At 39.2% G+C, this 24,663-nt stretch overlaps 1 protein-coding gene across 1 annotated transcript; it reads right to left on the bottom strand.

The window, feature by feature from the left end:
- Positions 1–27: 27 nt before the first annotated feature.
- Positions 28–24,456, bottom strand: SYTL5 (synaptotagmin like 5). Its single transcript, XM_017871405.1, has 8 exons — positions 24,365–24,456; positions 20,011–20,189; positions 18,095–18,194; positions 16,359–16,520; positions 6,765–6,873; positions 5,052–5,187; positions 1,689–1,897; positions 28–605 (listed from the first exon to the last, which is right to left on the bottom strand). The coding sequence occupies exons 2-8, from the start codon at positions 20,169–20,171 to the stop codon at positions 463–465; spliced, it is 1,020 nt and encodes a 339-aa protein (XP_017726894.1). The 5' UTR covers positions 20,172–20,189; positions 24,365–24,456; the 3' UTR covers positions 28–462.
- Positions 24,457–24,663: the final 207 nt, after the last annotated feature.

The following is a 24,663-nucleotide window of genomic DNA, read 5'->3' on the forward strand; positions in this document are numbered from 1 at the left end:
AAAAAAAAAAAAAAAAAAAGTGGCCAGTATCATTTCTTCTAACTTTTCAAGTGATCTACCTTCTCAGTGGTCCCCTTTCTCTTCAAAGGATTTGAGGAAATCTAAAGTAACTTATAATTAGCAAATGGACTACCCCAATCTCAGTTGTAGTTTCAAATGAGCTTGTGCCACTTCTTTTATGGTATAAACCCTATAAACCTTTGCACAATTTGCTCGTTGACAGGACAGAGTAGTACACTTTCTATCATCCAATCAGGAAGGCCTTGATTGGACGAAAATATATGTTTTTTAGGCACTCAACAAGACCCTAAATGTTCATACTACTGACATCTTTCCCTTCATGTCCCAATACTGTCAGATGAGAAATGGCAGGGAAGCAGAATCCCAGGTCTCAGTTTGCTACTGGTAGGAAAAGACAGCCAGATAGGCCCTGGTGGCCTCATTCTTGGAGAACTGGTCTCTTTAGAGTCTACACTTTCCCATGCTGGAACGAAGCATGAGTACACCCTCAAAAGGAGTTCCAGGGTTGTTGGCCATCCTCTGCCAGAGGCGCTGCTCTTCCCCCTGAGAGTCCATCCAATCCACGTTCTTCCCATGGCTCACACCTGAAGAAACGGAATGGGAACATTATATGTCACACATGAAGTGTTTTTCTCTCCTGCAAGGCATCTATCAACTTCTGAGGGGGCCTTTTGACCAGAGTACCTTTTACTGGCTTGTTCTCACTTAGTATATATATATAGTGAGTGGTATTAGAATTGAATCAATCATTTGCAGCCTGCACTATTCTCTAATGCCTAGGCCATGTGAGGCAAATCAGGGTGGCCCTGGTGACTCACTTGCTCCCTACTTTAGCAGAGAGCTGGTTCATCTGGACTGTGCTAACATGACAGAAGAACGGGATGAATTTGGCTCTCTTTTTCTAACAAGGACACTTTTCTGACCTGGGGAGTTTTCCTTTTAGTGGTATAGATATTCTTGGTGCCCCTTAATCTATAAATAAGTAATTATCACAGTGATAGGACCTTCCTCAACAGAAATATTTACCATGGTGTATGCAGATGGTCTCATCTATGTCTGGCTTAGGCTATGGGATAATGAGAGTTAGGGGGACTGCATGTGCTCTACTACTGTAATCCCTCTTCCAATTCACCCTGTTACAGTTGTGTCTTGTGGCACCAGTGGTGGATTTCCTTGATCTGTTTTTAACAACATTGGTGTTATTTTTATGAAAAAATGATTTCTTTTCAATTCAACCAGTATGAATAATAGCTGCAAGTGCTGGACAGAATTGAGAAGATGATGAAGTAATGTTGGTCTTGAAAGTCGCTCTCCTCCTATCAGAAGGCTGTGCTGTCTTGGTAGTCATCTTCTGAGTAAAATCTGAAGCAAGGTCCAAGAAAGTACTTAAAATTCACTTAGACTAAAGTGTAAATGTTAGTCTACGAAAGGACTGAATATAAACATTATATCTTCCAATCATCTAGCCTAAAGATACAAAGGTACTGTAGTTATATTTGTATTTTAACAATGAATAGATCCTTAGCTAAAGGAATGAAGCATTTGTGGTAATTTCAGGATTTAGCTGAAACTACATATGTATATCCACTGCACATCACACCTGCAAGAATAGTGCCCCCAAATGGGCCCAGTCACAGACCATCCCTGTGGGTCCCCAAATCCCTCACCACTTCCAGAATTCAAACGAACTCCTCCCAGAAAAATGTTGCTGGAAAAGGCCTCCTTGTCCCAGATGGTAAGTTCTAGGCAAACATTCTTTATATCCTGGGGATGGATGCCACTGAACATGAATGTATGATTCCACTGAGGGTTAACACTCTTTTTTATTACTAGAGTTTTGTGCTTGGTGGCTTTGCTATCATCAGGGAGCAGGTAGCTGCAGGAGGAAAAACAATCAAACCATCAGTAAGACAGCAGACAGAAAATGTCAACGTGCACGCAAGTGTGAGGTGTCTATCTGATTTTCCTTTCCAGGCTTCTATATGCTTAAATCTGGATTTATATAGTGGAATGACTTATTATTTTTTGCAAGTGGGACAATAGTAAAATGCCCTCACTCTCCTTTCTAATCCTATTTTCATCCTTCCTTCCATCTTGAAAAGAAAATACCTCCTGCAATAGACACTATTGTATGCCCTGTTTCACATCTTTTTGGCCCTCCTTGGAGCTGACTTGCAGCCAGGATGGGAAGTTCCTGATATGCTTTTAGCTTCCTACCTCAAGTGCCTGTGTCTTTTGACACAAGGAATAAATTCCTCTAATTAAGGAATTTATCTGATGTTGTGTTAGCCGGCTCAGCTTATGTGCAGGAAACTCTGGGATTACTTGGAATTTAATGCCCCTAGGGCAACCTTTAACTGATGAGTTTGAGAAATTGGTGGATAATTCCCCAGCTTCCCTGTGTCTCGAAGTGACAATCCTAAGGTATATTCCACAGAGTTCCTCACTGCTTCCCCAATGGAATCAAGCTCCAGTTGCCCACAGTGGTAACCTGCCCATTAACATATGTTTTAATCAACTTCTCTTTCTTCCTTGTCTCATTTTCTCCACTTCCTCACTGGTGTTTCCTGAAATCTCTTCAAATAAAACACCTGTATCCTAGGTTTTCTCGACTATGGTCAAAACACTGTATGAGGCTCTAGGTATGTGATAAAATGGTTGTTTTCCCCTTCAGGGAGCATACTTTAGAAAAGAAGACATACGTACATATGGAATTAGTACATGGAACAAACATGAAAAGTGCTACAAGCAAATGACTTTACAATAAAGAAGATGTATTAAGTCACTTAAGATTTCATTTCATGTACCAAACAGAGACTGAGTATCTCCTAATATCCATTCTCTCCTTATATTCCTCTAAAAAACTCTGTGTTTTTATTTGAGCACAGTGTTGCCCAGAATGAAGATTACATTTCCCAGCCTTCCTTGCAGCTAGAATAGCCATGTGACTGAGTTCTGGCCAATGGGATATAAGAAGTAGTGCTTATGAAACTACTTCTTACATCTGGAAAGTGTCCTGTCAGCTGGAATTTGTATGGGATAGCTGAAACATGAGCAGCTATCCTAACCCATTAGGTGGATACCATAATGAGATGGAAAAATCCTGGGTCCCTGATAATCATGATGCTTCCATACCTGCCCTGGAGACCTTACCTTCAGTCTTTGTTTACATGTAAGAGAGAAAAAAAACTTGTCTTGTTTAAGCCACTGTTCTTTTGGCTCACAGCCAGACGTATTGTTAATGGATATATTTTATATTATTAAACTTTACAGAGGGTCTATTCTTGATCCCTCACTGTCTTTAAAAAAAAATCTCATGTTTTTTTAGAATCAGCCTAGTGTTTAAGTATTATCATAGACAGAATTTACCAGAAAGTTACTGGCTTTTGATTTTCTTTCTAGAACAAAAATAGTCTTTTATTATTTCTGCTTTATAAATTTTCCACAAGATAAAGTGAATACTGCTCCAGAAGATGTCAAGTAGTGCCGCAAAGTCACAATGTGGCCACGGGTTGGGAGCCATCTCCTCATTCCACCAGACAGTGAGCAGCACAGGCTTAAACTGGACGGTAGGGCTAATGACACAAATTGTAACTGCAGTATCCAAAGAAAGCATTTCTTCTATGCTCAAATCTACTGCAAGAAAGAGTGAAGGGCAGATGTGCCAGGATTCAGGCACACACACTCACCAATGGGGAGGCCCCAGAACTGCTTCTCCCCACTACTGGCTTTACCAAAGTTAGAACATGTGGCCAGGCATGGTGGCTCATGCCTGTAATCCCAGCACTTTGGGAGGCTGAGGCAGGCAGATTACTTGAGGTCAGGAGTTTGAGACCAGCCTGGCCAATGTAGTGAAACCCCACCTCTACTAAAAATACAAAAAAAAAAAAAAAAAAAAAAAAAAAAAAAATAGCTGGGCATGGTGGCATGCACCTGTAATCCCAGCTACTCAGGAGGCTGAGACATAAGAATCACTTGGACCTGGGAAGCGGAGGTTGCAGTGAGCTGAGATGGTGCCACTGCACTCCAGCCTGGGTGACAGAGCAAAACTCTGTCTCAAAACAAAAACAAAACAAAACAAAACAAAACACAACATAACAAAAAAACAACAAAAAGGCAAAGTTAGAACATGTGAGAGTGAACCCAAACCATTTCCTTGTAGGAAAAAATACACTTTTCTAATACAGCATGAGAAGAGGAACAATATTGCCATCTGACTCAAAGAATGAACCTCATGGTCTGGCATCATGGGAATTTGTTTTACCTTATGTGCTTTATGGAGTTCCATGAAGGCAGGGATAATATGTTATTTATTTTTGAAAGCATAGCACCTGGTGCTTAGTACATGTGCATTTTGTGTGTGTTCGAATGAATGAAAATAACCTTGCAGTCTTAGTTCCTCAGTTTCCAAGATAAAAATATCCAATAGTCAGAAATCAAAAGCGATTTGATGTTTGAGTTGCCTAGAGTTGGGTAAGAGTATCTATTTTAAGGGCTGCATTCCCTCAAGAAGCTGCCCTTTGCTCCACAACTTGGGCACAAATGTCAAGCAGGTGGTCTTGGAGCCTCTCCAAAGCACTCGACGGTGGATAAGTCCAGCAAGGATGCTCTGACATCTCTACCTTTTACAATTTCCCCAAGAGAGAAAATATCAAGGATTTGGTATTTTGGTTATCGTTGCACATTGCCAGTACAAAATGATAATAATGAAAATAAAATACATTACACCTAGAAAATCATATTTTTTTCACTTTTCAACAAATGAATCTTACAGAAAAAAGTTGACTGTCTTGAGAGTAAGAGTGATGGGAATTCCTGAAATATGTTGGAAACAGAGTGACCGCTAGAATCAGCAGTTCCCTCAACATTTGTGTTGTTTTAGATGTAAGAGCCAGCATTCAAGGGTAGTTCTCACCCATACACTTCTAGTAAACAGAACACGGAAGGCTCACAGCCACCACTGGCTTGTGGATCACAGATCCTTTCATCTCTTATTAAGTATCATCCAGAAAGAGCTAAAACAAAGTTACCCCTTCACAAAGCTATCAGATGTGCCTCCTGACTTCACTGCTGTCAAATTCTTTGCCTCTTTGATGAACACTTCTAGTATTCCTCCAGAGATTACAGGTGACTCCTTCTTCTTTCCCTTTTTAAAAGTCTTATTTCCTGTGTCAGCCACCAAAATGAGGTAATGGTGGGGAGAGAGAACAAAAAATAGATAAATCATGGGTTCCATTTCAAAATTTACAAAGATCATACACAAAGATATATTTCATTTGCTGACTGAATTGGGCCTTTATATTATTGTATATTTTATTCATTTAAACATTTTGCCCCACTGGATTCCTTCCAGATAGGTCTTTCATTTGTGTTTGTTGAAACAAATGAACAAATAAGTTTAAAACTTTAAACACTCCCTTACAAAGTGTATCTTTTCACAGGGTATAAAGGCATGGAATGCCTAAGAGTTTTCCGGAGCACCATTCCTGCTCGTAGTGAGAAATAACTATGATGAAAGCAATATACACACACCACAACTCCGAAAGAGAAAATTCCATAACTCCCTTTGATAGTTTAGTCTTACAAATAGTCAGTTTTAGTCAGAGTCAGCTCTAGAGGCTACAGCCCAAGCAGTTACATTTTAGGGTGAGAGAAATCTCTTTTCCACCTCACTTTTCTATTCTATGAAATACATTCAACATGAATGATATACACCAGTACCACAACCAGCACGTTTATTTAGTACTGTTTTAAGCACTTTACGTATATGAACCTATTTATTCTTCACAACAACCCTTTGAAGTGAGGAAATTGAAGTCAGGAGATAGTGAGTTACTTGCACAAGCTCACACTGAAAAGAGTTATAGTGAATGGGAAGACAGAGGAGGCTGCCTGCAAGAGTTGATGGTAAAAGAAGGGCAAGATAGTTTGGATGCGTATCCTCACCCAAATCTCATGTTGAAATGTAATCTCCACTATCGGAAGTGGGGCCTGGTGGGAGGTGATTGGATCATGGAGTGGATTTCTCATGAGTTGTTTTGCACCGTCCCCTTGGTGCTGTCCTCACGATAGTGAGTGAATTCCTGTAAGATCTGGTTGTTTAAAAGTATGTGGCACCTTCTCTCTCTTGCTCCTGCTCCTGTCATGTGAGACCCCTGCTCTACCTTCACCTTCTGCCATAATTGTAAGTTTCCTGAGGCCTCCTCAGACGTAGTCTGCAGAACCATGAGCAAATTAAACTTCTTTTATTTATACATTACCTAGTCTTGAGTATTTCTTATAGCAATGCAATAACAGCTTAATACAAAGGGGAAGAGAGATTTATAAATTGACTCCATCTGATTTTTTCCTTTAAATCCTGTGTTCTAGAACAACTTCTTCAAGACTCCCTGAATAGTTGTCAATGTCATAAATTCATGGAGCAGTTTCCTATGCTTGCCTCCCAGCAGCCTGCCTTCCCCCAACCCTGGGGGAAGATCCTATATCTTTGGGACTAACAGAAAACAAATCTGACCACCAAGGCTGGTTTCTAAGTATGAATTTTGTCCTTTCCTTGTAAGAATCCTGCATTCTTCCATATACGGTATACACATCTCAACTCTCCCCAAAAGACAGTGACACCTAACCCTTTATGTTTTGTTTGTGTAATATGAAAGACATAGAATGCAACCAATCCCTGATTCCCACTACCACACTTCTAGAAACAGAATGTCATTGATCAAAGTCACTGATTTTTACTCTACCTTGGAGTTGTTCTGGTGGAAGCATCAGATTCTCTTCCGGGGGAATGTAACGTAAAACAACTGTCAGCTCTCCTTTGTATTGAAGGCCAATATCAGGAGCAAACTCCACCTGGCCAAGGAGAAACAAGTAAATTGAAAGAGTATGAATGATTTGCTTAGCATTGTAGTCCACATTTGAATGTGCAATATTTACTTGGTGGCATAAATGTGACAATCCATTCCCATTTCAACTCTGTTGGCTCTCATTGGTTTAAGAGATGCCTTAGGTAAGAGAAAAGAGAAAAGAAAGGCTGGAAAACTCTATGAAGGCATTTGCATATAACCTTTAACATTTAAGTAAAAGGAATTTTAAAGAAGACATATAACTTATATTTGGCCAGTCAATAGATATTGAGCACCTGTGATGCATTGATGACTGGACCTATCACTGAGTTTACATATATAGTTTGGGATGTGAAGAAGCAGGAATAAAAATGCCACTGAAAGTACCTCCAGAAATTACTTCTCCGCGTCATCTTTGATGTCTTTTAAGGCTTTCCCAAGTGATCAAGTGATCAAGAAGGGAAAAGTAGGCAATAATGCTTGATTCACGTGGGGCTGCCAGTCATCAACTGTTAAAAGCAATATTGGTAATTCATATAATCAAAATTCAACATGGAGAAAGTGGTTCACTCAAACATTGTTGGTGGGAATGTAAAATGGTGGAGTCACTCTGGAAAACAGTTTGGCAGCTGCTCGAAAGACTAAACATGCAACTACCATCTAACCAGAAATTGCACTCTTGGTCATTTATCCCAGAGAAATGAAAAAATTATATCCACACAAAACTTGTATACTAGTATTTGTATCTGCTTTATTTGTGATAGTAAAAAACTGGAAACCACATGGATTTCCTTCAACAGGTGAATGGTCAAACAAACTGTGGTACATCCATACCGTGGAATACTATTCATTAACAAAAATGGAATACACTATTGATAAATGCAACACGTTGAATCTCTAGAGAATTATATACTGAGTGAAAAAACGCCCGTCTTAAAATGACATATACTTTATGATTTCATTTATGTAAGTAACATTCTTGAAATGACAAAATTATAAAGATGGAGAACAGATTAGTGGTTGCTAGAAGTTAGGGATGTGAGTAGTGGGAGGGAGTTAGATGTGGTTATAAAAGGTCAACCTGAGGGACACATGTGGTATTAAAGCTGTTCTGTACCTTGACTGTGGTAGTAGATACACAAACCTATAAAGGTGATACAATTGCATAGAACTAAATATACACACACGTGTGCGCGCGCACACACACACACACACAAATGAGTACAAAACTGGGAATTCTGAATAAATTTGGTGGATCATATCAATGTCAATATCTTGGTTGTGGCTGGGTGTAGTGGCTCATGCCTGTAATCCCAGCACTTTGGGAGGCCTAGATGGGAGGATCGCTTGAGCCCAGGAGTTTGAGACCAGCCTGGGCAACACAGTGAGACCCCAAGTAGCTGGGCATGGTGGCATGGACCTGTAGTCCCAGCTACTTGGGAGGCTGAGTTGGGAGGATAGCTTGAGCCCAGAAATTTGAGATTATAATGAGCTATGATTTTGACACTGTACTCCAGCCTGGATGCCAGAGTGAGGCCCTGCCTTTAAAAAATTAAGCAAAACCTGGTTTGATATTATAGTACAGCTTTGCTATAGGTTACCATTGGGGAAAATCAAGTAATGAGTACATGGGATCTCTCTGTATTATTTCTTATAACTGCATGTAGATTTACAATCATCTCAAAATATGAAGTTCAAAATAAAGAAAATCAGTGTGCACATGCACCCAGAACCGCTGCTCTATAGGTCTCCCACTTGCCACTGAGTCAACTGAACTTTGAGTTCTTTCACAGGTAGAGCAGGAAAGGAAACTTTTGTCCAGGTTTTCCTTTAGAGATCTGACTTCTGAGTCAAGAGCAGAGAACTGCTCTCTCAGAGAGGGCAGAATGAGGGTTCAGAAACCTAGCCCACTCATAGCTAAGCCAGAGACTGTTCAAGACTTGGCATAAATAAACAAATAAATAGTAAGAGAAAATTAAAATTACTGAGACTATTAAAAGAAAAGGAATCCTTGCCTGACTCTCCCTTTTCTTTCCTGCTGGTGATAGTAAAACTTACTAGTAAGGGTGGGAAAATGCTTGAAATATTTTATTCAACCTTCTTACCCGGGGCAAAATGAGAATATATGGTAAAATAGACTATCCATCTAATATTTATCTGATTATTTTAGACCAAGTTCCTTGTAAATGGACTCTTCTTTTTGTTTTGACAATCTCAGTAAATTTTAGTTTAGGTGAATATCATAAGTAGAAAATAATAATGGATGTTATGACAGATTAAAGATGGTTACCACTTTTTTGGTACTGTCATCAATGAGAGATGGGGAATTTGTGACCTCTCCTTGGGTCTGAGTGGGCTCTGTGATTGCTTTGACTAGTATTGACTAGTATTATAGAATATGGCAAAAGTGACAATGTGCCAGTTTTGGGGTCCAGGTCTTAAGATTGACAGCTTCTACTTTCTTTCTTGGAATGGGTATTTCTGAATGCTTCCTCTGGGAACCCATGCTAAGAGAGGCCCAAGCCACAGAGACAAGCCGCATGTAGGTGCTCCAGCTGGCAGGCCTAGCTGAGTTTCCAGCCAGCAGCCAACATCATGTGTAAGACATGGAAGTGAGCCAATTTGAACAATCAATACAGTTGAGATTTTCGATGACATCGGCCTCAGTCAACCATCTGGCTGCAGTGGCATGAAAAACCCTAAGTGAGAACTACCTAGATAGCCTAGTTAACCCACATAATCATGAGAGAGAATAAATTCTTGCTGTAAGCCATGAAGGTTTAAGGTAGTTCGGTATACAGAAATAGTCAACCAGAGCAGGCTGTGTTTGCTTTTTGAGTGAGATCTTCGGGTAGGAAAAAGTGATATGTGTAGAAATCACATACTAATATACAGTGTGCTACTAGAGATCAAAAACATGCATTATTGGGATTTACCAACGTTCCATTGGTTTTTAGCTTAAAATATACTGTTGACCCTGTATAAGTATAGACCTCAAGTCTTATGAAAGGAGAACACAATAATGATGAAGCTTGTAGCATTATAATCACATATAAAAAATTAAAGTGGAGAGTCATATTGCAGCCTGCACATGTCTAATGTCTTAGGGTATTTTTGATACTTATACTTTGCCAGGAAATTCCTAAGCAACACCCTCTCCTGGCATAACACCATTGTAATTATCCAACCAACTATTACTCAGAAAAAGTTAGCAGAATCCAATCATATTCAATTCAAGTCTACCAACACATATGGAATGCTTACATTTTTATAAGGCACTTTGCTAAGTGCTGTGGGGACACATGAGACAGACCCTGCTTTCAATGAGTTTTCAGTCTATCTAGTAGACATATTTGAAGTAGCAGGATCTATTAATTCACACTTAGTTAACTGACTCATCAGTTTAATTAGTGTTCTTCATCCCTAGTGAATAGCAGAATCTTTCCTGCAAAGAACATGCATCTGCTCCCATCAGTTGAATTGTATGCACACTGAGAGTCAGCTGCGTTAGTTAGTCCCCCAAACTCTTTAGGCCAGGCATATTTGTGATTGTAATTATATAGTTTAATGTCACATAAATTTATGAGTGCAAAAGACAGCTGCTACTATAACAATTCTGTTGAATACTTTAGAACTAAAGATTTGAAAACAAAGTTGCTATTGGATTATATGTGGGCTTGAATCTATGAAAGGTTGGAAAAAATCATAAATTTTGAGAAGAATTTGCATTTGATTTACTTTGAAAGTATTCTTATGTTCTTGTTTCATTCGAGAAAAACTCAAATTAGAATCTGCTGATGATGATGCATTAGGAGGATAATTTATGCAAGGAATATATGGCAGAATTTTACTTACTGAACGAAATTCAAACAAAATTAATTGTCTCTGTATCAGAAGACTTGCAAATGAATGTACATTTATTTGGTTTAAGTTAAAAATAAATGTTTAAGAAATGCATTGGGAAGCTATAGTAATCAAAACAGCATGGTACTGGCAAAAGAACAGATACATAACACCAATGGAACAGAATAGAGAGTCCAGAAATAAATTTGTGGCCAATTGATTATCAACAAAAGTGCCAAAAATCCACAATGGGGAAAGGACAGTCTCTTTAGTAAACAGTGTTGGGACAACTGAACATCCACATGCAGAAGATTGAAATTGGACCCTTATCTCACACCATATACAAAAATCAACTCAAAGTGGATTAAAGACTTAAGCATGAAACCTGAAACTGTAAAACCACTAGGAAAAACATAGGGGAAAAGCTCCATAACATAGGTCTGGGAAATTTTTTTATATGACCCTTAAAGCACAAGAAACAAAAGCAAAAATAGGCAAATAGGACTGCCTCAAACTGAACTTCTGCACAGCAAAGAAAACAATTGACAGAGTGAAGAGACAATCTGCAGAATGAGAGAAAATAGTTGCAAATCATACATCTGATATAGTTTAAGTTAAATAATTTAATATCCAAAATACATAAAGAACTCAAGCAATTCAATAGTAAGAAAACAAATAATCCAATTAAATAATGGGCAAAGGATCTTAATAGATATCTCTCAAAAGAAGACATACAAATTGCCAACAGGTGTATGACAAAATGCTCAACATTGCTAATCACCAGGGAAATGCAAATTAAAATCGCAATGAGCTATTACCTTATACCTGTTAGAATGGCTACTATCAAAAAGACTAAATACAGTGAGTGTTATAGAACCACCGTATATATGATCTAGCAATCCCACTACAGGGTATATAGCCAAATAAAACGAAATAAGTATCTTAAAGAGATCTCTGCACTTTCCTGCTCATTGCAACATGATTCACAATAGCCAACATATAGAAACAACCTAATTGTCTATCAATGGATGAAGTGATAAAGAAAATATGATATATATACACAATGAAATACTATTCAGCCTTAAAAAATAAAATCTTGTCAGTTGCATTTGCAACAACGTGGATAAATCTGGAGGACATTATGTTAATTAAAATAAGCCAGGCACAAAGATGAACACTGCACGATCTCACTTATATCTAAAATAGATATAAATCTAAAATAGTGGAATCTAAAATAGTTGAATTAATAGAAGCAGAGAGTAGAGTGGTGGTTATCAGGGGCTGGGGTGGGGAGAACTGGGGAGATGTTGGCCAAACAAAATAAAATGTCAGCTAGATAGGAGAAATAAATTTGAGGAATCTCTTTTACAACATGGTGACCATAGTTATTAATAATAACAATGCTTTGTATTCTTGAAAATTGCTAAGAGAGTAAATTTTATGTGTTCTGACCACAAAAAAGTATGCTATGTGAAGTAATGTATATGATAACTAGATTGATGTAGCCATTCCATAATATATGCATAATTAAAAACCACATTTTACATGATAACTATATACAATTTTATGTGTTAATTCAAAATAATTAAAATAAAAGAAAGGCATTGAGTATGTGTGTTTGTATGTGGGTGATTTCTGTGATGTTGTCTATTAACTGACCTACTATTGGTGGTAATTTCTAGGGGAAAAGGGTTTCTACTATACAGAAAGTTCAATGTAAGATAAATGGTGACAGTTATTCCAACACAAGTAAAAAGAAAGTATTATGGGAAGGGAGAGATTAATCCAGATTGGGAAAAACAGGTAGCTCTTGCCTGGTCCTTGAAGGATGGGAGACATGATGACAGATAAAGATGGATTGGGAAGGTTAGTCCACGTTGAGAAAGCAGTATGAGCAAAATATGATGGGGTTTGTGTAGAATATGTTTAGGGACTGACAGAAAGTCACATGTGATCAGGGGAGTGTGTACAGGGAGGTAGTAGCAAGGAGGATGGAAATAAGGTGTCAACTCAGGGTTTCCCAGAAGATGCTAAGGCACTAATTTAAGTTACAGTATTTTATTAGGAAGGGTACTGGGGAAGGGGGACTGAAAGTGAAGGAGGTTTAAGGATGTGATTTCAGGCAAAGTTCCATGGAGAGTAACTTTTGTTAAGTCCCATAGGGGTACTCTGGAGATGTGACAGATCACGCTTCAGAGCTGTTCTAATCAGATGCAAGAACGTGGGAGTATTGATGCTCCTTAATCCACCAGTCATTGATCAAGACTCTGCTCACCCCCAGGAGACTTAAATACCCAGGCTATGTTGGCTTTTCTGGCCTGCAAACCAAGCCCTCTCTAGCAGCCTGAGGGCTCTCCTCCTACAATGATTGGCAGCGGTTGGTTGGTGGGAGTGAAAGCAATGGGGAGCCCTGTTTGCAAGAAAATGGGTATGGGTAGAGAACTAACATCTTTTGCTGCTACAGTAGGCTGGGCCATTCAACAGAACACTGAGTGCCAGGGTGAGGGTTAGTATTTATTCAAGCCATATCCAAAAGCAGTAGGGAACCACTGAGACTATCTGAGCAGGGATGTGAAATAAGCAGATGACACCCACCACCTTCTGCTTTCTGAAAAAAAGAGAGGTCCACTTTCCGTCGGAGTAAGGGAGAGACTCCCAGTGCATTTACAGGTGTAACATGGAGTAAGGAATTACAGACAAAAGTCTGCCAAAAAAGAGAGAGTGCCTTTAATCTAGGTATAATTCCGAAGGAACATACATTTACTCTCTGCCTGAAGGCAGAATAAGAGAATGTTTCCTTGGAAAACCACTTAAGCTTGCTGTTGATTTTCAGAGGTCCTTGGTTTATAATAGCACACTCTGGGAAGGCTTGAAAGGCAATTCATACTGATAAAACCTTCTTGTCTAACTACCTGACATGCCTTTCAGAAAGATAATGATTTATAGCTAATAAATAATCCCATGCCATGAAGTAAAATGGAAGTTATACTGTGAAACTACAGTGTGTTTGGCATCTTGAGTTCTTTCTCTGCACCAGCCTCCTCACTGGCTTAGCACTGTAGGACCTAGCCCATACAAAGATAGATATTGAGGAAACTTCACTAACAGAGTCAATAAGCAATAAGGCACCATGCCTTTCTGGCACTCCTAGTGCAGAAGTATGTCAGTACTTCTGAATTATTAAGGACTATTAATTCTGATCCCCTATTACTAGGGAAATCAGTCCCTGTAACTCACGTTTCACCTTCTCGACTGCATAATCTACAAGAAACGTCAAGTCTCCAAGTCTGCTCATATTACATCTGCAGCTGCTGGAGTGACAATTGCATTGAAATGACCGAGGCAGGAAACTGAAACTGAAGTGCCACTTTACATAGCTGGCTGATAACCAACCACACAGAGCCCAGCTCAGCCTGAGGATGAGCCACTAATGAAGCACAAGGCAGCATATAGAGCATGCCTTTGTGCCTGTCCTCCGCGTTTTCAGAAGACATGATATCTAAGCACGTCTGAGTCTTCAGCTTTTTTTCTATACAGAACAGAGGAAGCTGGGCAGAGGAAGATGGCAGAGGTTAGAGACACTAACTTCTGTTGGATTCTTCAGAAATAGACTCGAAGGTGAAGATTTGTATGCAAGTGAATTATTAAGGAAGTTCTCTTAGAGAGACCAGTAAAGCGGTATGGGAAGCAGAACAGGGACGAGTCTAACCTTGGGCAAAATTCCATGGAAGGTAGCTTCTACCTGAGGTGGTACTATACGTAACACTTTGGAGTTTTCCCACTTTCAGTAAGGGAAGTGGGCCTTCATATTCCCCACCTATCAGTTATTGATGAAGGGTTGTCATGTGGCAGCGAGTACAAAATTCCCAGGACTTCTGGCTTTCTGCCTATATAGGCAAAAGCTACAGTAGCCCGAGGGGTCTTCTAAAGAGAGTCTCAGGTGGAGGCTGTTGCGGCGAACCTCCTAACAGACATGGTTAGGAACCTAAGAGGATCTGGCAGAGGGCCCATGGTATTCCACAGTGAATGCAATCTGAACTTTTTTACCTTCAGTAGACTCAGAAACACTCAGAGATGCTTCCCTCTTATGATAGGCTGTGAACCACTCATTGACAATGTGGAAGTGATTACTGTGGAAAATGCTGATTTCTAAGCACAAAGGATGCCTGGGAGAGGTCTAGGAGAGCTTACATATCCTTCCAGCAAAGTCCTTCAACTATTTCCAGGAAATTGACTGGAAGGATGCTATTGTTCCCTCCTTTAGAACCAGGGTATATTCCGATTGTCTTAAGCCACCTAATGCATCTTACCTCCCTGGCCACAGTCATTAGCTTAGAATAGACAAATGATAGAATTACAATTAGGAGAACCAGACCCAATGCATTGATTTGGCTGTTGGAGGAGGAGGAACTCTCTCCTCTTCTGAACAGTGTGGTGCAAAGATGAAAGGCTTTCAGCCACTGTAGTCATTAGAGAGGCATGCTTGGAGCTAGTCAGGGAGGACAACACTGCATGGAACCTGAAAATGAAGCCAATGAAGTTAAGAAGAGAGACCAAGAAATTCCAAGACCTTGATAAGATTTGAACATCTGGATCAAGCCATGCCTAATCACTGCTGGCCAATAATCTCCCTTTATTTTTTGAGCAGTATGAGCTGGAGTTTCTGTCAGTTGCAATACAAGGACTCCCAAGTCATATGTATACCATTTAACATTTACTGAGAGCTTACAATGTTCCAGATAAAATGCTGACAGCCATGTATACAATGTTTATTCAAGCCTCACCACAGACCTATAAGCTACATCCAATGATTATATTACAACTGAGGACACTAAGGCATAAAAAGTTAAATAATTTGCCCAAGGTCACATGGGCAGTCATGAAGCCAGGATTGAACCAAGTAAGTTTGATTTGAATCCACTGTCTTCATCATAATGTGTTTTTGCCTTTCTGTATATAAAGAATAATCTTTGATTGCATAAATGTGACCTTTACTCACCTCCATTTTGGCTTAAAAAGTACTGTAAATGCATAGAGACTTCAGTCACTTAAAGTGAATCCAAGGCACTGTTGGTCTAGATTAGAACATGCTATACAATATTGGCATTTAATTATCAGCTCTAAGATTTTTTTTCTGAATGTAACTCAAGGCCTGGGTTGTGAATCCCAAAAGTAGGAACATAAGAAAATCAGATACTTTAGCTACTGGTTATTCCCTCGTATAAGCAAAGGCAAGATCACTCCTGCTTATGGTCTGAATTGTGGAGAATGAGAAATAAAGGTAATGTTTTGAGATTGTTCATGCTGTATGAATTTGGTTTTGCCTATGTGAAAATGAAGACTCTCTAATAAGATCATATAATGTGTTGCTTTCGGTTATCCAATGAGACTGTCAAATAATACAAATTTTTAGCAAAAAATATATATGGTTATGTGGCTTTCATTATACAGAAGACCTATATTGACAAAGAATTTCCAAAGCAGTGGATTTACAACATTTTTATAATATTATTCCAAAATTTGCTGTACAAATTTTTTGCAGATTATCACTTGAAATTTGAAAGTCTTTGAGTTCTTTAGGCCTATGACATCAATTTCATTCATAACTTGTGTCATTGCATAACTGACTAATCTAAGAGCATTTCCTACCTTGGGTTGAAGCACAAACCACTCATCAGTTGGATTTTCAAAGTTCCATGAGTCAAAAGGAATCTCTACTTCCCCAAGGAAGCTATTACGTCCAAATCGATCATAGTGCCAGACTGACAGCTGCAGAGTTCTTGTTTCCAGCTGGGTATGGCTGATGGTGTACTGCAAACATTTACAACATTACATTCCACAAGGAGAGCTCTATCCAATTCCACGACAGGTTGAAATTTACTTCCAACATCTTTCAGATCATATACATCAGTAATATGAACAAAACAAACCCAAAGAAAACTCTTTGTTTTTCTTTGTTTCTGCTACAATTGAAGTTCTATGCCATAAACTCATTTTGTGCCAGACTTAGCATTGAAAGATATTTGAGGTAGAGGTAAACTCCAGATACTGTATACAAAGTGTTAGGTGATTGGTTTTTCATTTTCCTTAATTATTTTTCCACACCTACTTTGTAAACTCAAGGTTTAGTATATAAATTCTCCAACTTCTTTCTTATTTTATTCATATGAGAATCCCCAAATCCAGAAAAGAATTGACAATGAGAAACTCACAAACACCAAATTTTATAAAGTCCAGCCTAAGTGCAGAGGTGAAAAGGTGTACATGTGTATTAAACAGAAAGAAGATGTTGCTGGGCTAGCATTTTTTTTTTGGTAACAACACTATCCAGGGCCACATGCTCACACACCCTCCAACCTTCTGCTTGTTCTATGCAACCACCATCTGGGACACACTTCAGACTGACTGGCTCCTGATCTTGGATTAGTATCTATTCTTGTTCTTGCTGTTATTGTCATAATTAACCTTGGCTCCCTACTTCCTAAATTTACCCTCTCCCTGTATTTGGGCTGATCTTTTCAATCCTGTTATGGCCATTGAATATACCCTCTGCCTGTATTTATTCATTTTTCAGTTTGTTTTGTCTCAATATTAGCTCCTGCTTCCACACATGCTCCCACTGACACATGCAGGCTCATGGCTTTCTGCCCTTACCAATTTCCTCCTAAAATGGACTCTGACTCCATCATTCTTGGGCACAAGCCCATAAATTTCCATAGAATTGGCAATAACTTCTTCATTCCATTCTCCCTGGATGTTTCTTACCAGGCCAGATTGGTCCATAGCAAGAGAAGGGGTTAATTATGTGAAAGCTCATTGGAAAGAGATTCCTATTTTCTGGATCATTGAGTTGGATTGGGCTATGTTTTATCTAGGCCACTTTTGTTGAGATTTCTCAAATCTGGCTCTTCATTTCAACTATTCATTAACCACATACTTATATTTAGTCAAATTCTGAAATCCTATCAACAAACAGTATAGATCTATGCTATGTTAGCAGAACAATGAATGTGTGCAAAATGACTGTGAAGTAGTGTCAAAACTGTGACAAACTTCTTTTAAGGAAGTCAGAAAAAGCACTGTTTGCCCAAGGGCAAAACCGATTTTTCTGGCAAGATGCATCAGCACAGATGCAGTTTGACTGGATCATCTCTATTCAAGGTTCAAATTCAGCAGCAGCAGAGACATAAACAGAATAAGAGTGTTTTCGTTTCCTCAAAAGATGTTAGAAAAGTCAAGGGTATTATGTTAATTTATTCAAATTCTAATTTTCTAAAACATATACAAGCCTTGACATGCAAATAAAATGTTCTCTGTAGTTACTTCTAAACCATTGAAGTTGTGAACAGTATCACATGAGTTACTATGAGACCATATTTAATTACCTTTAATGTTTCATTGAATTCTGGATTGGTGCCTGTTCTGATTTTGGTCTTACGCTTATTGTTCCGGGACTTGTCAGGAAGAAGGTATGACTTGACATAACTATAGGTAAGAAAATATAAATGTAATTATTGTGAAACATCTATTTGCAAGAAATGTTCAAAGACTTCACTGTGAATAAAAGGGGTAAAGGGCCAGTGTGCATGAGAGGAAATACCAAAGAGAATTTTGTCTATGTAAGAGGATACCTTAAAATGAGGACCCTGGGCCTTCCATAAGAGAGAAGTGGTAAAACATAATGATAAAAGAGTGTGGGTTCTGGAGTCAAGCCACCTGGTTTTGAATCACTCCATGCCTCAGAGGTTTTGGTGACCTCAAGAATTTACTAAATAACCACTCTGTGCCTCAGTTTCTTCATCTGTAAAACTGGGAAAATAACAGTGTCTAACTGATGGCCTTGTGAGGATTAAATTAGTTGACACATCCAAGGAGCTACCATATTGTACTACTCAATAAATGTAGTACATTATTAATGTTAACGGTCTCACAAACTTTTCTGGGATTAGATGCTTCTCTATTCCTAGTCTTGCCTTCTGATGTCAGAAAGTGGGGTCAATGGTAATGGGTGAGTGAAAGAAAATAGTGAAAAAGACAAAATAAACAACGACAACCTGAAGTAGTGATAGCAATTCTACCCAACACTTTAGCTTGAGCTATCTCAAGAACCTCTTGAAGCAGGGTATCGCAGTAGACTCAGAAATGTACAAGATGTGTACGAGGTTGAAATGTATAAGATGCTACCAGAGTTCTACAGAATATCTGTTGAGTTTTAGAACACCCCTTTCCAAGCTAGTCAAAATAATTACATGGGTCCTGTAGCCTTCTGAAATTTAGTTGAGGAGGCAGGTGGACCAATTTGTAGTCAGAATCCACTCATTTGTCTATCTCAGGGTACTTGGAACCAGGTTCACTGAGTCATTTATTGGACCTAGGTCATCTACTGTGCAGAAAAGGGTTAACATAGTGGGCCTGAGACTATCATTCTTCTAAATGCCTGCTTGCAAATTTGGCCCTTGGGTGGCACCTGGCAACTTGGATTTCAGGAGGATTCCCACCATTCCCAGAGCGGATAAAAGTAGCTTGTTGTTCCTAAATTGTTTGTACAAAGAAAATGGCTTATGCTGAACAGGTTCTTTCCTTCTGAGAGACTGGAAATTGGTATGTGACCAGCTAAATTTCTAACAAGCTTCCTTGGTAGACAACATTTCACAAGTGTTGTCAGAACTCATCGCCAGAGGAATTAAATGCATCCTATGTGACTCCACTGGGAAAGGACCCTTGCAAAGCTTGAGCCTGATCTCCCCTGGACTTTGCCCCATGTGCCTCTTTGCTGATTATAACTGCGTGCAAAGTCCTGCGTCCTCCTAATGAATCATTGAACCTGGCAGTGGTCTTGAGGACCCCTTAGCTTCTCTCCAATGTGCTATGGTCCATACCTGCCCTCCCGGGCTGATCTCTAGAATCCTGAGAGCCTCATAATTGCCTTTTTGAGTTGTTTAATTGGGTAACAGCTTGGTAATTTTCTCTGGAGGATTTCCCAGAACAAAAATTGACAAGATGCTTTTGTATATCCTGGGTGTGCCAACATGTCAGCATTCTACTTCAAAGAGCTGCCTCTGTGTAAATTTCAAATATGTCAATCCGGAATTATGTTTTAAAAATCAGTTAATCAAGGACACAACCAGCATACATGTGCTTCAGAGAATATTTAGAAGTGTGGTATAGGAGGAACGTGACAATCATCTCTCTGAGAAGACTGAATCAAGAAGAATGCTAAGACTCTTTTGAAAAGGAAACACACATACAGACAAAAAAAGGCAGTGATTGAAATAGTCTGAGGAACAAGCTATGTGCTTACGCATCTGTCCTCTGTTTCTTTTCATCTCCTATGGCCAGATTTCTGCAATTCTTGATGAAAATGTAGAGCCCACCAGTTTTGTAGCAGTAGCTGATATGGAGAAGGATTTCACCACTGACTTTCACGTTGCCATAGTCTCCAGTTTCACTGTAAACACTCATCGTGCTGTTAAGACTGGTCTGAAATAAATAAGATGGAAGAAGGCATCTAGTGTCATTCTAATGATCTCTTCACAGAATCAACCGACTTCATTCAATTATAGTTCCTGTTCTTTATAATGATCACGGAAATCTAGGGTGAGGAAAGAAAACAAGAGTCACTTGTTTGGCTGGTATTCTATAAAATCCCAGCTGGAGAAAAGACAACAGAGCTAGTACCGTCAGGAGAAAAGGCAGAAAACTTGCTTAGAGGGGAAGCATTTCCTTCTTGGGTTAGAGAATACCCTTTGCTTACTCACTTCTACTAATGAATACATTAGTAGAAGTAATGGTACTTGAGGCATTTCAAATCTCACTTCTCTTCCATCCCTGCAGCTTTCTCCATTTTCACTGGTAGACTCAAGTTCAATCTACTACAAGGTGTAGAATACATTGACTGGGACAAAGAATAGCTTATCTCATATTCTGTGCTACCAGGAGCCACATACTGCTTTCTTTGACACCTACAGGGAGCATCCCATCAGTCTCTGGGGAGCCATAACTGCAGCTTTAACAAGGACATGCCAGAAGAACATCACATACGCACAGCTTCCGTGATTTCCCTCAACTGAGTAGCTAGCTGCGTGGCTACATGAGTACTATAAGACCATGGCTTTGTAAATCTGTGTAAAGTAGCAACCCACAAAATATACCACTACACAATAAAATCACACACCAACCAATCAGGAAAAAAGTTTTTAAAAAAAGTCCAAATCTACCAGAATCAATGAGGCTTTCGACCAGACACTAATGACATGAGACAGCTTTTAATTTATAGTAGTCCCCCTTACCCACAGTTTCACTTTCCGTAGTTTCAGCTACCCATGGTCAACTGCGGTTCAAAAATATTAAATGGAAAACTCCAGAAACAAACAATTCATAAATTTTAAATTGTATGCTGTTTTGAATATGTGAAAGGAAAATATCCTGGGCACCCAAAATCACCAAGCTAAAGGAAAAAGTCAAGCTGGGAATTGCTGAGAGCAAACCTGCCTCCCATACTATTCAAAGTCACCCCTCTGCTCACTGAGATAAATGCATATCTAAGTGCCTCCTTTGGAAAGGCTAATAAGAAACTCAAAATAATGTAACCATTTGTCTCTTATCTACCTGTGACCTGGAAGTCCCCTCCCCACTTGGAGTTGTCACGCCTTTCCGGACCCAACCAGTATTCATCTTACATATGTTGATTGATGTCTTATGTCTCCCTAAAATGTATAAAACCAAACTGTGCTCTGAGCACCTTGGGCACATGTTGTCAGGACCTCCTGAGGCTGTGTCGGGGTGCTGGTCTTCAACCTAGGCAAAATAAACTTTCTAAATTAACTGAGACCTGCCTCAGATTTTCAGGGTTCACAAGCAGCATGATGAACTCTCACATCATACTGCTGCATCCCACCCTGGGTGTGAAGCCTCTCTCTGTCCAGTTGGAGCCACACTGTAGATGATACTTGCCCATTAGTCACTTAGCTGTCTCAGTTATCAGATTGACTGTCCCGCTATCACAGAGCTTGTGTTCAACTCATTCTTATTTTACTTAATAATGACTCCAAAGTGTAAGAGTAATGATGGTAGTAATTTATATACGTCAAAGAGAAGCCAAAAGTGCTTTCTTTAAGTGAAGATGTGACCTTGGTGCTTCTTGGCTAGGGTTTGGTACTATGCGAGGTTTCAGGCACCCACTGGGGTGGGTGGAATGTATCATCTGTGGATAAAGGTGACTACTGTAAATGTAATAAAATTATGCTTTGGCACTAGAAGTGAAAACTGTGTATCTTAGTAACTGTCACAAAAGACCACCTGGAGGTATTTCATAGCCGACCCAATAGTTTCAAAACCACTTTTCTGTGAACCACTGGGAAGTCAAGACTATAGTAAGTACACAGGGACCTTAGACTGTCCTCTTTTTCGTACTTTGCTTTTGGTAAAAGCCATTATGTTCCACCAATTTCTGGGAGTAGAGACTGACCAAAGAACAGGATGTGGGTGATGTGGTCACATGTCTTCTAAGCTTCTTCCCGGGCAAGAGCAGACCAATAATTCCATAATTATTTGGAAATTACAGCTTAAAGAAAGTCAGTGAGTGACCTAATCTGTCTTTCTTATTCCTAAAACAAAGCAACAGAATTTTCATGTTTAGCAGGTGGCTTTGAGCAGTGCTTTTCAAACTTTAATTGCATAGAAATCACCCAGATACCTTTTTAAACTGAAAATGCTTATCTCTTCAGTCTGCGGTGAGGTCTGAGATTTGGCTGTTCTAACAAACTCCTAGGCCTGCAGTTCCCAAACTGTGTATCGAGGTACCACAGAGCACCACAGCAAACTCACAGGGGAATCACAGAAAGATTTTAAATTCTCAAGGGAAACACAAAAACACCTATCAGACACCATGTAAGCTACTAACTAGTAATTCACAGTGTCAACATTAAAACACACTTTATTCTTTTCAATGAACTCCCAGTTGTTTGAAGCTGAGTTTTTGGCAGTTGCTGCAACAAAAGCAAGTACTGCATAAAACGAATATGAAATGGGAAATGAAAGTAGTGATGTCCAATCAGATCCCAAGATTTGGTAACTGTGTAGTGCTCAATAGGCACACATATCCTATTAGTGGTAAGTAATAGGTACTATTTAAGGATAAAATAAAAATACTGTTTTTCTTTCCATTTACTTGTAGCATTTTTTTCAAATGGCTAGTTAGTTGTTAGGATACAGTGCTTATTAAATGGTTTGGGTCTAACTACTTAATAAATGAACTAGTCAGGTGCTACTTTTAGTGTAGGAGTGCCAGGAAAGAATTACTGAGACACTAGGGGCTTTTTGAACTGAGAAAGTTTTGGGGTATCTGTTCCAAGTGATGCAATGTGCTGGTCCATGGAGATTTGAGTAGCAAAGGTTTCAAGAATAAGCCCCAACCTCCTCGTTACAAATGAGAAAATTGTGGCTCACAAAAATTGTTGGTAGGGCCAAGAAATAAAGCAAGATCTCCAGGTTTCTAGTCTGAGGACTACCCTACCATACCTGATTACCTCCCTATATCACTGATTTGTGTCTATACCACATCTCTGTAGCCACATTTTCAAAGAAAATCCTCTGTAAGCAGAGGGCCCCTATGGATAGAAGGAAATTTAGGAACCCACAAATACGGAGGCTTGTGAGAAATTAAGACAGCTATGGCAATTTTACTACTAACTAAACTATATGCTCTTAACCAAGCTAAGGCTCTGATTTAAAACAGATGTTTACTTCAAAGGTTTTGTTGACAATACATCATTTTAGACCATGTGTCTTTGAGTGGTGTTCGGATTCCAATGTTTAATGAATTGGAATACTTGGGTTCTGATAACCTCATCAATCTTTTAAAAGATAACCTCTGGTTAATTGTATATAAGTCCGGAAAAGATAAATATGGGACAAATTGCTTAATCATAGTTCCCAGGCCATGAAATTTGTGAAGTATGGTTGGAAAGAACAAAAAGGAAAGGTTGAAAACTCACAGTGTCTGAGTCAGCATCAGGCACATTTAGGTAGGTCCACTTCCTGTCAGAACCTGCTTGAGAATTCTTTAGAGAAGTCATCCAAAGATCAAAAGAAAAAAAGCGTCAGAGCAACAGAAATCAGAGAAGCCAAGAAAAAGACTTACAGACACACAGTTAGATACAAGGACACAGGGCCTTCCTCTCAGAAAAGGCCTTGAACACTAACGTAAGAAAGGACTTTATTTTGTAGGCAGTGGGAAGCTATTGACGGGTTTTGAGTAGCGGACAGACCTGATTGGGCATGTGTTTTAGGAAAATGACTGGCAACAGTCTGGAGGACAGTTGGGGAGTTTAGAGAATGGTGTCAGGGAAATGTGTCAGCAGATAACTGAAAAATAATTTATAGGCTTGAGCTGACTGAGCCTGAACTAGGGAGTGAGGAGATTTTAAAACTTGGGTGAGGACTGTGGAAGAAGGAAGAAATCAGGAGCCTGAGAAAAAACTCATACCAAATTAGACTGAAAGGCACTCTGTGGGCAAAGGGCAAGCAGGATCTTACAATGACTTTTAACTCATTATCACATATTGTTCTAAGAACATTTATATCTCCTTTGGAAATGCACAGAAAATCAAAAAGAGAGAAGAGAAACTTTCCGCACGTCCTAGTGAACTGCTTACAGTTGATAGACCACTTGCCAGACTGTGGGTGTTTGTAGATAACTGCGAGGACACAAAGGCATCAATGCTTTCTTCAGTCTCTTCCAAGGAGTCCTAAAAAAGAAGGGGAAAAAATCAGTGGGTTGGTTTATTTGTTTTTCTAGAATGTCTTTTCACTTGAAAAACCACTTTCTTTCATAAATGTTTGAGAATCAGATAAAAATATCTAGAAATCCCTCTGTTCCTAGGTTTTTCTCTTTTTCTCTCCAGTCAATCTGAATTATACCATCAGAGAAGAGGGCAGGGATAGTGGGTGGAGA

The sequence above is a fragment of the Rhinopithecus bieti genome, unplaced genomic scaffold, assembly GCF_001698545.2.
Source record: "Rhinopithecus bieti isolate Rb0 unplaced genomic scaffold, ASM169854v2 scaffold_6785, whole genome shotgun sequence".
Taxonomy (NCBI): Eukaryota; Metazoa; Chordata; class Mammalia; order Primates; family Cercopithecidae; genus Rhinopithecus; species Rhinopithecus bieti.

Coding starts and splice junctions, on each gene's coding strand:
- SYTL5 (XM_017871405.1), bottom strand. CDS start 20,171: ATGAGTGTTTACAGTGAAACTGGAGACTATGGCAACGTGAAAGTCAGT. Junction 18,195..20,010: donor AAGAAACAGAGGACAGATGC/GTAAGCACATAG, acceptor TCTTACCTATAG/TTATGTCAAGTCATACCTTC. Junction 6,874..16,358: donor GGTTTGTGCTTCAACCCAAG/GTAGGAAATGCT, acceptor CTCCTTGGCCAG/GTGGAGTTTGCTCCTGATAT.